Raw genomic sequence first — 14,797 nt, forward strand, 5'->3', positions numbered from 1 at the left:
AAGAGAGAAAAAGGGCTGACGGTGCTTCATCAGCATTCCTACAATCTCTTCCTTCTCTCTCTCTCTCTCTCTAATCTCTCTCCACTCTCTCTATCTCTCCTTCCTCTCTCCTCCACTCCCTCTCATCTAAGGCAGGACCTACATGTTACTACTGTAATAATGTTATTATGAAAAAAAAAAAAAAAAAAAAAAATATATATATATATATATATATAATATATATATATATATATATATATATATATATATATATATATATATATAGTGTACATCGAACTACAATTGTCCTTTAACATCCATCGCTTTACCTCGGAATTAACATATTTTCATATTATGTTAACCGAAAGGGGAATTTTTTGGTTGGTAATAATTTCGTCCTTTCGAAATTATTATCAATTAAAAAATTCCCCTTCGGTTAACATTATATGAAAATATATAATTCCGAGGCAAAGCGAATTGGATATTAAAAGGACATTTGTAGTCGATGTATTTATATGAATCACAGTGATGTGATAAAAATTCATATATAATATATAATAATATATATATATATCTATATATAATATATATATATATATATATATGTATATATATATAGATAGATAGATAGATAGATAGACAGACAACTATATATAAATAATAAATATAGCTGTAGCTCGTTACCCGAGCTACAGCAAAAATTTCATAACAACTATAACTGCTGTACTTCCCAGATTAAATAAAAGGCGAGGTATGACATATTTGTTGCCGGTCCTTATGAACGTTCCTTCTGAGACATCAATCTAGGCAAAGGAGAGAGAGAGAGAGAGAGAGAGAGAGAGAGAGAGAGAGAGAGAGAGAGATAAGAAACCAATATGAGATACACATAACGGGTAGATGGTTGGTTCACATTATTCTGGCCTTATGCCACAACGTGCCATTGACTGAACTGGTGTTAGGTGCTAAAAGGAATGAGTGGACTAATGTGACCCTCGGAACTCCTACCAACCACTCAACAAGCCTACTAGAAGTGGATGATATGAAACACATAACTATACAAGCATGGTTATCACCACTGAAATATTTAGAGGTTACATTTTCCATTATATTTTACAATAGTTGCTAAATTACTTATCAAATCAATCAATTATCTTATAACAAACGTTCTGAAAGCATTAATAGAGCAATGTATGTCCTCTAAGGACAGGCCCCTCCCACCCAAAACGAAAACAACTTTTTAAAAGTATTTCAGCTGGAGAAATATTGAAGACTACACCACTATGTTTCTAGCAAAGAGAGACAAATCCGACAATCTTTTGGTACATAGTCTGTATTCCTTCGTGAGCAGACTAAGAAAAAGAAAAAAGTAAATAAATAAATATACAAGAAGGCGAACCAGATGGGAAGCCTCCCTTCATTCACAGCAAGTTTGACTAAAATCCCTTCAGGTATGTAAGAGGAAATGCGAAGACAAGATAAGCACGCCAGAGTAAAAATGTCAAGATGTAAACACTGCCGGTCTGATACGGAACAGGCAGACGATGCCCTTTCATACAAGTCTACCTTTGTACCTAGTTTGGCTGAAATCACTTCAGACAGTATAGTAGGAGTTGCGAAGGTTAAGATGACTATGACTGAAGACCGATCATTAAACAGATGGGCTGATAGAGAAATATACCAATATTCCACCGACCCCAGTTCCTCGATGTGGAACTTGTCAAAAAAGTTGTCATAAAGTATGTGTTGACTTAAGGAGTATTTTGACACGTGTTTTTGTCGTAATATTCCTCTATCTTCCTTCAAATAATTTACAGTGTAATATTCCCCTATCTTCCTTCAAATAATTAACAGTCATTTTGTCGTAATATTCCCCTATCTTCCTTCAAATAATTTAGTCATTTTGTCGTAATATTCCCCTATCTTCCTTCAAATAATTTAGTCATTTTGTCGTAATATTCCCCTATCTTCCTTCAAATAATTTACAGTCAATCATGTATTTTCGGTATCCAAGACAATAGTGGTTAACACTCCGACTGACGGAAAGAAAAAAACCAATCGATTCGTTCTCAATTCTTTTACGAATAAAATGTCAAAAAGGGCATCAAGTAAAAAGTGATAAAGTTACAGTCTAGGAACAACAGCTTCAGTGGGAGGGAGTTGATTAACGAACCTTTCTTTAATTACTTTATACTTGCAAATTCCTTTAACCATCTTGAATAACCATTCTTCTCTCTCTCTCTCTCTCTCTTTTTCTCTCTCTCTCTCTCTCTCTCTCTCTCTCTAAGACGCAAACGCCCGGTGGCTCCTTCTATCCGGAACAGACTGCTGACGCCAGGAGATTTCTACACTATTCAGATTTACTGGAGAGAAGAGAGAGAGAGAGAGAAGAGAGAGAGAGAGAGAGAGAGTACCTCTTGACCCCTGATCTCCGAGATTCAGATTCAGAGCTTCTACCATTCATAAACGTCAAGAATACAGAACGGAAGTTCCCCAGTCATAAACATTATCTAACGAGACGAGTTGAAGAATAGTTTGACATTTGGATAATTACGAAATGATTCGAAGTCCTTACAGGGACGAACACTCATGGTTCACTTGACAACTTCAAGGTGAATGGATTTTCATCTCGTTGTACTGAGAAGCTTACACACACACACACACACACACACACACACACACACACACACACACCATACCCACACCCTAATCAGTAAGCGAAATGAAAGACATATATATCTTCTTGTACATTGGCGTCAGAAAAATATACTAATAAATAATTAGTTACCTGTAAATAAAAACTAAATAAAAAACTAAAATCTTAAACTCGCCTGAAACCTTACCACGCTTTAAACATACAAGAGAAAAACCTACTGTACTAAAACACATTCGACAAAAACACACAACACACACACACCCGAGAAATAATGTGACAGATGATATCAGAAAAAGGCCAAAAAAAAACAACACTTTCTAATATTGTATGGAATATAAAACTAAAAACTCACTGAAATAACTCACTAAAACACACCCACCTACCAGCAACCTACACAGCTACAATGAATCGTATCATGATATGACCATGAAAATTCCGCCCTTTTGTATCCTTATCATAAAGGCGCCTGTTGAATTTCACGAAAACCCTGAAGGAAGACAACATTCATGGGAGGAAGTGAAGAAAGAGAAGGTGAAGGGGGAGGGGGGGGAGGGGGGGGGGGGGGGAGGGAGGGAGGGACATAATAGGGGGGGGGGGGGGAAGGCAGTTCATTAGCCAACGACCCTATCATGTGATTTGGTAATGAGGTTCCTCAGTTGACGATGCTTCAAGTAATGAACCTTCCTTGTCTTTTTCTGGGTAAATTCAAAATTCTCTCTCTCTCTCTCTCTCAGAAACCCTTTAAAAGGTCATATGTAAATGTCAGTCATATTGAAATCTATTGACTAAAATTCAACATTTTCATAAGTAATATATATATAAAGAAAAATGATAAAACTAACACACCTCTGAAACTGGATAGCAACCGAACCCACTTAAAACTCATGAATAAAGATCAAATAGTCCATGGACCTGAAACTGAAAAGGTCCAAAACCCCCCCTCTATACCTGCCACAATGTTCTTCCAGTTACTTTAATGTCTATGCTTCAAGAAAAGCATTATTAGTCAAGCAATTTCTAGTTGCCAGTGCCTGTAAAAAGCTATTAAAGATGGCTAATGGCCGACTAGGGGAAAACTGAACACAATACCCTTTTCCATCCAGCAGTCCTATAAACTTGAGTTATAAATGTATTCCAACTATTTTCAGTTTCTCTGTCTTGTACTCACTGCTGTAGCACTTCTCTGATTTTCAAACATATACATGAGGTACTTCTCTTTCAGCGCTGCTATCCCTTCAACGTTGGCACCTTGAATGATTGAGTATTCCATATATTAACAGATATATCTAAACGCATTCTCATAAACATTTTACTGGCCTTATCAGTTGCTGACATTGATTTAAAAGCTGGACCTTCTGGAGGGTGGAAATGGTGGTAACAGGCAAGATGATGATACCTTGCTTCCTTTGTATGACATAATTTTAGCTTCGTGGATGATCTCACCCCTTAGTTTGTTAGCATCTTCTCAGCTTTTGGATTCAAGTCATATGAGGTTTTCATATTTCTGGCCAATCTTTTTTACTCTCTTTCCACAAAATATGCGTTCACACTGAGGTGACAAGTCTCGGTGATCACAGCTTGAATGACTACGCTTCCTTTTTTCCTCTGAGCATTTAATTTCCAGCTCAGAATCAGAACAATCTTGTTCAGCTTTACGTTTTTGGAGACTAGCTCTTTGGGTCAACATTTGATGGCATCTTCTGTTATAGCCATGATGCTCTGACAGGCCAGTGGGAAGATGACGACAGAGGTTATATTGTTTTTCATAGTAAGTTGAGCCATAGGCTTCCCTAATGTCAGCTGCCTTCTGTACGGCAGGCAGACTTTATTCCGTTAAAGGAGAGAACATTTTTCATCTCTTTTTAACTCTGTCGTAATGAACTATCCATTCAATATTTCCATGAGCTCTGCGATGCTCCTTCTTAAGATTAAAAGGTTTTTCATCCTGCATGCTATAATCTGAAATAAGGAAAAAATTGTGATATGGCACTTAACCTTAACGTTCTTGACACGTTACAAGATTTGTAACAAGTAAAACAAGGCGTGATCCGACCTCCAACTTACTCAACACGCGTGCAAGATTTTCCCCTCACGCATAAGTTGTAAACATTATATTTTTTAATTTAATGTAAATTGAGACATGCTAAAATCTATAGTGAAATAGTTCCTTGTTTCACCAACGAAAATTAAAATAAATACGCTATATTTCACTAGAAATAACTTATCTGTACTGTTTAACATGCACATTATTTATGTTTTACATTTTCATTCTAATAAAAAAAATCATTATTTTTTACATTTTCATTCTAATAAAAAAACTCATAAATATCCTATCTTGAAATTACTGTATGTTTAACTCGAGGCGAAACTTTTCAGGCTATCCTACCACCCAAACAACAACAACAACAACAGCAAAGTAGTTTGTAGGCCTACTCCCCGAGTATGCGAAAATACGAGTAAACACCAGTGGAGGAGGAACTTTTATTGATGATGCTTCATAAATTGTCGATATAGGCTCCTTCTCAAATACTGTTATGTGATCTTAAAGCTCTAAATTAACATTTCCAATTAATATGGCATTCCCTTGTCACCCAGGAGCCATCCTTAATAGCTGTTGACGGTTACTAGCAATCAGATATCGCTTGATTAACATTGCTTGTACAGAAGCTTAGGCATCAAAGTACATAAAAAAGTGGCAGGTATAAAGAAAGGGGTGGAGGGGGGGTGATCGTAGCCCATGGACTAAAACTTTTTATCCTTTGAAAGTAACGGTCACAAATCAATCCTTTTAAGGTCAAACAGCCCTCAAGGCAACGAAAATAGAGGTCCTATGGCTATACAAAGTACCCTTTATATAAAGTAAAACCTCAATTATATTATTCCAGTTGAAAGAGTACTGACTTTTAAACGTAATTACGTAGTATAAAATTATCGCTTCAAATAACAGTATGAAATTGCCGCTTCATATAATTACAGTATATGTGTAAAACTACCGCTTCAAATAATTACACATTACAAAATTACCGCTCCAAAAAATTACAATGCGTAAAATTACCGCTTCAAATATTTACAGTGTAAAATTACCGATTCAAATAATTACACAGTACAAAATTACAGCTTGACACTCAGTCAAATTTCAGAAAAGAATTACCACCTTACATGCAAGGACTAATCATACTGCATATCATAACTTAGCGAATAATTTCTCTCTCTCTCTCTCTCTCTCTCTCTCTCTCTCTCTCTCTCTCTCTCTCTCTCTCTCTCTCTCTCTCTCCAAACTCGTTAACTACTTAATGATTTCATGTCACTTGCAGCCTAATGAACTGGACGAAAATAAGCGAAATCCAGTCCCCAGAGAGAGAGAGAGAGAGAGAGAGAGAGAGAGAGAGAGAGAGAGAGAGAGAGAGAGAGAGTGCAAAATGACTTTGGAAACGGAACCTCATAAATAGTTAATTGCCTCAAGAGCGAAGCCGATAAGTGGAAGGCAAAAGAGACACCGTCTAACTAGGTTATAATCTACAAGATCAGATTATTTAAATGAGAATTTCCTTATCATAATATAAATCTTGTTTAAAAGAAGACGAGCTTCCTGACACTAAAATATATATGCACTCCTACCCCTACATGCAATTCGGCTGTTAATAATAAACTGCACGCTCACTGCACTGAATATTTAACCCACTGGACCATAGTGGGGGAGCGGAAGTTCCTAAGTGCTATCTGCCATTGCAGTACTCCGATTAGTGGGGGACCTAAAATCCGCCGAATTAATTGTTCACACTATTTACCGAGAACTGAGTTCTAATGTTCACTGACTCGGTGGCTTTTACTTGAAAAAAAAAAAAAAAAGTATATATAGTATTTCTGCCGACAACTCCATCTGGCAGATTTTGCTCCCAGGTTCAATATCTGCACAAAAAATGAAATTGGAGTTTTAAGATTACCTACGAAATTATAAAATTTTCTAAAGTTAATTAGTAAACCTTTTAATAAGGTGAAAAATCAATGTGAATGGGGAGATGGCTACTGAGAAATCTCATCTAAAGAGAGAACTGCAGGGAAAGATATGACTTAAAATACGTTCCATAATCAAAACAACACATACAAAAAGTGAGCAATAGGACACAGAGGAAGTAACGAATCACGGAGCTTAAACCAAAAAAATCAACATAAATAAAAAAATAAAAAAACACACATACGCACATTCAGAAGAGTGAGAACGTTCTCGTGCATACATACATACATATGCACATACGAGAACATATTTACGTAAACATCAATCTTGTTAGTTTTCATTTACATGTATACATACACAAATACCATTATAGTAAATCAGAGCACATAAATTACTACAAATGGGCATATTTATACATATGTATATATATATATATATATATATATATATATATATATACATATTATATGTGTATGTGAATACATGAGTTTTTTATCAGATCACCGTGACATTTTATATGCAAAGATTAAGCTACAAATGTAGTTTAACATCCAATTCAGGTTACCTCGGGAACATCACCGAAGGGGAATTATAAGCATCAATGATTTAGTACTTAGGTGACTCAAACACCCGACAGTACCCACCAACAACTTCCAGACGTTGTTCTAGACCAGCATTGTCCAAACTGGGGTCCGCGTAGCAACATAGATCATGAGGGTACGTGAACAAAAAAGGAACACACACACACACACACAACACAAACATAAACCCATTCAGTGAACATCAGCCTCACATCTCACATTAAGTTGTGTAAGTAATTTTCATGCATTTTGTTATTAAATCATTTTTATTTGTGTAATAAATTTGAATTTATTGACCAACGCTCCTATAATGCAGTCTTTTCATAATTAATATACTATTTGCATGATTATCCTAAATAAAACTGAGTTTGGTCAGTCATGGTGGGCGAGAGAGGGTGTGTGTGTGTGTGTGTGTGTGTGTGTGTGTGTGTTGTGTGTGTGTGTGTTTACGTAACAGTAGGAGAAGGCAATAAAGGGTACAATAGGCGAAAATGTTTGGACAACACTGTTCTAGACCATTTGTCTATCAAGAGAGGTATAAGTTAATGCCGACTTTACCGTACATATACTAGACGATTGCAGGAACTTGAACTTAGCGTCACCATCAATCAATCCCCACCCTGACAGCCGATTGTTATGTATGTCTGAAGTGAATAGCTATTTATACATTGATATCACATTCCCGAAGTATATTAAACGACACTTTTTGCTTAATATACATATCCCATATACGTATTCATATATACTCCTTGACATATACACGCAATGTGCTAACGCCTACGGATACATTTTCGATATAAATTCATACGCATATACACAAATTAATTCACACTAATGTAGAGAAGACGCGTAGGAAGTATACATATACATTCCTTCTCATAAATCATACATAAAAACTCCTTCATTTATGAACAGACATATGACTGCCTACGTATTCCAGTGAACATACCAATCCCCATATTATTACATAATTGTTGCTTAGTAGGAAGAGAAAACGTCACTCTTAACTAAGCTTTGTGAGTCACATTATCAGGATAATAATATCTCAAAAGGTCGTCAACTGCCTGAGGGTCGAGTTAACAGAGCTACTAGAGTAACTAGAGCGTTCTTTTATCTAATGGAAGACTTTAGGTGGAGCATTTAAGAGACTTTGCTTTCATCCAGAAGCGAAAGCTATTTGTTTACGGAAGGGAATCCATCATCTTTTGGTATGGACAATTCAAAGGCTGAATATCTTTTGAGAGAAAAAGTGGGCGGGTTGCACAATGAGGACCCGTTTGCCTAGGAACTGATGAATTACCTTCCACTTTTGTAGAATTATTTAGAGAGAGAGGAGAGAGGGACGAGAGCAGAGAGGGAGGTTTTTTGGAGAGGAGAGGGTGAGAGATGAGAGAGAGACGAGAAGGAGGAAGAGACGAGAGGAGAGAGAGGGCGGATTGTATTATGAATACCCATTTGCTTTAAGATCCGAATTATAATCCAATCTTGTAGGATAATTTACAAAGCGAGAGAGAGAAACTGAATACTTGGCTTTAATAGTCACAAATATACACAGACGTTTTTTTACCCTCACGCGACTCATTCCGGCCCGGAATAGCCTCCTAGTCATTCCCATAAACCACTTCGTCCATGTCTTGCAGCACACCTGAGGTAACCAGACAGAACATTTATACACTCTTTTATCGTCTACTACCTTCTAAAGACTACCTCGCAGATGCACTACGAAACAATTGTTAGAGAAGGTGGAAAGTCATATGTAATAAAGAATGTCAAATGTAATAAAGAAAGTATGGTGTAACAAGAGGAAAACCTCGCAGATGCACTACGAAACCATTGTTACAGAGGGTGGAAAGTCAAAATATGAACGGAGGTACAGTAAAGGGAATGAAAGAGTCGCAAGCTATCATGGTTAGTCTTCTCTTGGCGCTGAACGGGTTGAAAAAAATATTCCATTACCTCTTCCCTTATCACTGCAGTACTTCAGTTATATATATATATATATATATATAGATATAAAGATATATAAATATATACATATATATATATATACATACATATATACATATATATATACATAAATATATAAATATAAATAAATATATATATTTAATATATAATAAATCTAAATGTAAGATATATATATATAATGTATATATATCTATATATATATATATATATAACATATATACATATATATATATAGAATATATATAAATAAAAATATTAATATAAATTATATATATAATATATATATAATATATATATACATATTATATAAATATAAAATAAATATATATATATATATATATATATATATATAATATATATATATATAAATAATTATATATATATATATATATATAATTTTATATACCTCTTCTCTCTCGTCTCCCCTCTCTCTCGTCTCTCTCTCTCTCTCTCCTCTCTCTCTCTCTCTCCTTGTAAATTATCAATTTTCTCTTTAAAGGCAGTGAACTGCCTTGAAATTCCCTACTGTGTTTATTTAATCATTTGTGTTTATTAAATCATTTAACTCGGATAGATTATGAGGCAGACTGTCATTAACATCCCCCCCAAAACAAAACAAAACAAAATATGAAAAATAATCAATTAAGAGAGAAAACCTACGAACGCACATCTCTCTCTCTCTCTCTCTCTCTCTCTCTCTCTCTCTCTCTCTCTCTCTCTCTCTCCATCAGTTTATTAATTTTTTGAAATTCTCCATTTAAAAAATGGAACCGATGCCTTTATCTTCCTCTCTCACATAATGATTCTTGATTTGGCACACTTAACATGTCTCGGTTTCTGCCACCGAAAAAAAATCTTCTATATCCTCGTATTGCAGCAATAACAGTAACTATAATTATTTCAGCTGTACGAATACGGTAGAACGACGGGCATTACAAAATGCAGTTAGATGCAACAAAATGATTGAACAGCTAAACTCAGAGAAGCTTTGTCTCTTCAATAATAATAATAATAATAACTGACAAAATCAAGAAAAAAGTATCACTCATTAATGTCGCAATACCATTAGACACCCGAGTAGATGAGAAAGAAAGAGATAAAATTGATAAGTATCAAGACCTGAAAATAGAAATAAGAAGGATATGGGATATGCCAGTGGAACACTAGGAGGCACGATCCCAAGATCTCCGAAAAGGAACCTGGAAAAACGAGATGCCGAGCTAGCTCCAGGACACATGCAGAAGAGTGTGCTACTAGAAACAGCGCACATAGTGAGAAAAGTGATGGACTCTTAATAAGGAGGCAGGATGCAACCCGGAACGCCACACTATAAAAACCATCCAGTCGAATTAGATGACTTTGATAGACAATAAATAAATAAATAAATAAATAATAATAACAACAATAATCGGGTTTCCTGCTGAAGATTTAAAGAAAGAAAGAAATCATGTACCAATTGCAGATTTTAACTATGGCCGTCTTCGATGCGAGATGTTCGTCGCAAACGTGCGGAAGTTAATACGAATTCCAGACGGTGATTCCCGAGGAGTATTTGTGGCTCGTCAGTCAAAGTGTCTGAGCGAACTAGGGAGCAAAGACTTGCACTGGGTCTTCTTCATTCCGTTGCAAATGTTGTCAGTTTCGTCTGCACACCTACGGCAGGTATCGATCAGATGACGGAGGAGACCTTGCACTGATGGGGAAATTGAAACCATGTCATCACCGTAGCAGAGGCCGTTTTATTGTTATTAAGTTGAAAGTCCAACCGACTGGTAGTGAGTTCAGCTTGACTCCTGCCTGGCACACCTTGACGAAGCCCTATGGGAAAGCCAGAGTTGTAGGAAAACCCGTTATTCCATTGGACACAAAACTGCCGCTCACAGAACCAGCCAAAAGATTACGTAAATTGTTGATCTTGTAAGATGCTTCTACTATAAAAAACACACGCACCTAACAGCATAATCATATTATATCTTCTAGCTGTCATGATGAATGACTAATATTAACGACATATTGGTACATATTATCCTCGCAGAGTAATGAGCGCTCTAAGGGAATTTTCAATCCACATCAAATCGTGGTACACAAAATGTCAAGGTAAATCTTACAAAAAAACAATATGAACTGTTCATGAGGCAGTCTAAATATTTTATAGAGAGATAGAGAGAACACACAATATTCATTCTAGAACAGAACGTTTAGTATATTTATAGAATATATAGTATTATGAAATGTAACATATCTCAAGGCATTTACACCAGAAGACGACGTATATTTCATTTTTCCTGTAAGAATTAAAACGCATCATCCAACAGTAGCCACAGGCCAGAATATTTCTTGAGAGAGAGAGAGAGAGAGAGAGAGAGAGAGAGAGAGAGAGAGAGAGAGAGAGACTGGAGCCCGCTAACCAAAGTACAAAGTAAACCTTTCCTTTATTAATTAAGAGTTACTTTAAGAAAGTATTTCACAAAAGTTACGCGAAAGTCTTCCAAGGATTTGAGAGAGAGAGAGAGAGAGAGAGGAGAGAGAGAGAGAGAGAGAGAGAGAGAGAGAGTCGCAGTCTTAACGCACTAAATATACACACATAAGCAAAGGCGTATCCATCCATCGCTAAGTTTTAATCTGCAAAAAATATCGCACGCTTCGTAGCGAAGTTAGAAAACAGTTCCTGTAATAATTTTTCAGTCATAATTTTCTACTCGTAATTCCTCTCCTTTAAATCAGGGATAATAATTAGCGCCTCTTCATTAGTATATCCAAGAGTACAAAAGGCCCCATTAGCTGAACTTCATAAACTGAGAGAGGGAGGTGAGAAGGAGGAGGAGAGAGAGAGAGGAGAGGAGAGAGGTGGGAGAGGAGAGAGAGACGAGAGAAGAGAGAGAGAGGCGTCTTGTTGATTTAGATTAAGCTGGCTTAGTGCCATCACGGGCCCTCGCCTAAGCGGACCATCAGTATGGTAGGGTGGTGATAGGGTGAAGAGGCCTAATGTGGGCGTCTGGACTGGCCCCAACCAACAGAGACAAGAGGGTATATGTACTTCATATTGGCCCCAACCAACAGAGACAAGAGGATATATGTACTTCATATTTTATGACACTGGTTTCATTAGCTGAGAGAGACGGAATTTCTCACAAGTGGGTGGTAAGGGGAGAGGGGGAGAGAGAGAGAGAGAGAGAGAGAGAGGCGCCGTAATTCGATCAAAACCCTTAGCGAAACCCCCCAACAAGAAAGTTAACAACTTTCTTCTCCTCTTGGCCATGAAATATTAATCCTTAATGAGGGGGTAGAGAAGATAGGATGGGGGAGGGAGGGGGGAGGAGGGAGGGGGAGGGGGGAGGGGGGAGGGGAGGGGAGAGGGTCTGGAGAGGGAGAGGCGCCGTTAGATAGAAAAAGTAAACTCCCAAGGAGAAGAAAAAATTATGAAATATTCGCCTAAACTTTCAATGTTCTTTTGATGAATTCTGGAGCCCGTATCTTGTACCTTAGTTCACCGATTACGGGCTGCTCTATGAGCAAGAGCCCGTCTGGCATAAGGCCAGCCTAATCAAAAACAACAACAGTTCACCTCGTTAAGAAAACCCTCATCTTTCACCCTTTGAAACCTCTGTTCAACCTCTCAAACTACTGAATGAAACCTTAACTTACAATTCCCCTTAACGACTCCAATCTCCACATTCACGAAAACCCCTCAGCAGACTTCAACCCCTTAAACCTCCAGTCCCTAACCCCTGACATTACATCAAACCCCATAAATATGTCCTTTATTATCCAATTCGCTCTACCTCGGACTTAATATATTTTCATATATGTTAACCAATGGGGAATTTTTTTTTTTCCCAGTTAATTATTTCGTCCTCTCGTGGGTTCGAACCAGCGCCCAACAGACAGAGGCGAAATCAGGACTTCAGTGATGTTGTCGACTCGGCCAACAAAGGACATTTGTAGTTTAATGCATGTATATGAATCACAGTGATGTGATAAATTTTTATATATGTGTGTGTGTGTAATATATATATATATATATATATATATATATATATAATATATATATATATTATATATATATACACACACATAATATTTTACGTATAATGTTTAAAAAATCTACCTCAACCTATTCCACCTCACCAACCTCCATTCACCTGAAAAACCTCAACAGAAACTCCAGAACTGAGGTTGCTATGGTTCCACCAGTAAACCCCAATCCTTATTAATAATTTAATAATGATGATTCAACTCAACCCATCCAGAATCTCAAAAGGGAAAACCCTTCAGGATTTTACTTATATTTATATATCATTTAGACGCCACTTGGGAGGTCGGAGGAGGTCGTGAGATGTAGGAGGAGGCGGGGAGAGGTCGGAAGAGGCGGGGAGAGGTCGTAAGACGCAGGGAGGGGTCGGAGGAGGTCGGGGGAGGTCGGGAGAGGTCGGAGGAGATAGGAAGAGGTCGGAGGCAGGGAGAGGGTGGAGAAGGTTGGAGGAGGCAGAGAGAGCTCGGAAGAGGTCGGAGGAGGCAGGGAGGAGGTCGGGAGAGGTCGGAAGACGCAGGGAGGGGTCGGAGGAGGTCGGGAGAGGTCGGAGGAGGTCGGGAGAGGTCGGAGGAGGTAGGGAGAGGTCGGAGAACGCAGAGAGAGGTTTGAGAAGGTTGTAGGAGGCAGGGAGAGCTAGGAGGAGGTCGGGAGAGGTCGGAGGAGGCAGGGAGGAGGTCGGAGGAGGTAGGAGGTAGAGAGAGCGGGAGGAGGAGGTCGGGAGAGGTCGGAGGAGGCAGGGAGGAGGTCGGAGGAGGCAGAGAGAGCTAGGAGGAGGTCGGGAGAGGTCGGAGAAGGCAGGGAGGAAGAAGTTCGGAGGAGGCAGGGAGGAGGTTGAGGAGGCAGGGAGAGGTCGGGGAGAGGTCGGATGAGGCAGGGAGAGGTCGGGAGAGGTCGGGGGAGGCAAGGAGAGGTAGGAGGAGGCAGGGAGAGGTCGGAGGAGGTCGTAAGAGGCAGGGAGAGGTTGGAGGAGATCGGGAGAGGTCGGAGGAGGTCGGGAGAGGTCGGAGGAGGCAGGGAGGGCTGGGTCCATGGGTCCTGGCTGGGTCAAACATTAATTAACTGGAAGCTTTCGCTGGTGTCATGGTGGAAGCCTTTGTAAAGTCGCCACAACCCAAGAAGACCGTTTCTCCAACACCAGAGGATCGTTCCTTACTTAAACGATCATTTCTTACACCGTCGTCGACACCACAAGCATGTTTTTTTTTCACATTCTTTTTGTAATTTTTTATTGTAATTTTTTTTTCTATTGACACCTTGTGACTCTCTCTCTCTCTCTCTACCGGCGAAATACAGACACCAAGCTACATAACTACACAGAAGTAGATCTTTAATAATGATTGCAAACTCCTCCCTGCTTTCAACATACCCACACACATTAATAAAGAGATATCCTCGCCTTAGGAATTTCCGATAATCTCTCTCCTCTCTCTCTCTCTCTCTCTCTCTCTCTCTCTTCCACTTTCTTATTTACCATACCTGCCACTTCAAATACCACCACCTGGCAATTCTGCCCTATAACTCCTCATTCTTAAAGTTCATTACATGCTAATATCCAGCCCCTTCTCCCTTGCAACTACCTCACCCACAACGAGTCCCCCTACTGCTCCCTAATATATCCTTATTTCTCC

General features: G+C 38.3%; 1 protein-coding gene across 1 annotated transcript; it reads right to left on the minus strand.

Moving 5' to 3' along the window:
- Positions 1–13,425: 13,425 nt before the first annotated feature.
- On the minus strand, positions 13,426–14,199 carry LOC135203422 (uncharacterized). Its single transcript, XM_064233150.1, has one exon. The coding sequence runs from the start codon at positions 14,197–14,199 to the stop codon at positions 13,426–13,428; it is 774 nt and encodes a 257-aa protein (XP_064089220.1).
- Positions 14,200–14,797: the final 598 nt, after the last annotated feature.

This window comes from Macrobrachium nipponense, chromosome 36 (genome assembly GCF_015104395.2).
Source record: "Macrobrachium nipponense isolate FS-2020 chromosome 36, ASM1510439v2, whole genome shotgun sequence".
NCBI classification, from domain to species: Eukaryota; Metazoa; Arthropoda; class Malacostraca; order Decapoda; family Palaemonidae; genus Macrobrachium; species Macrobrachium nipponense.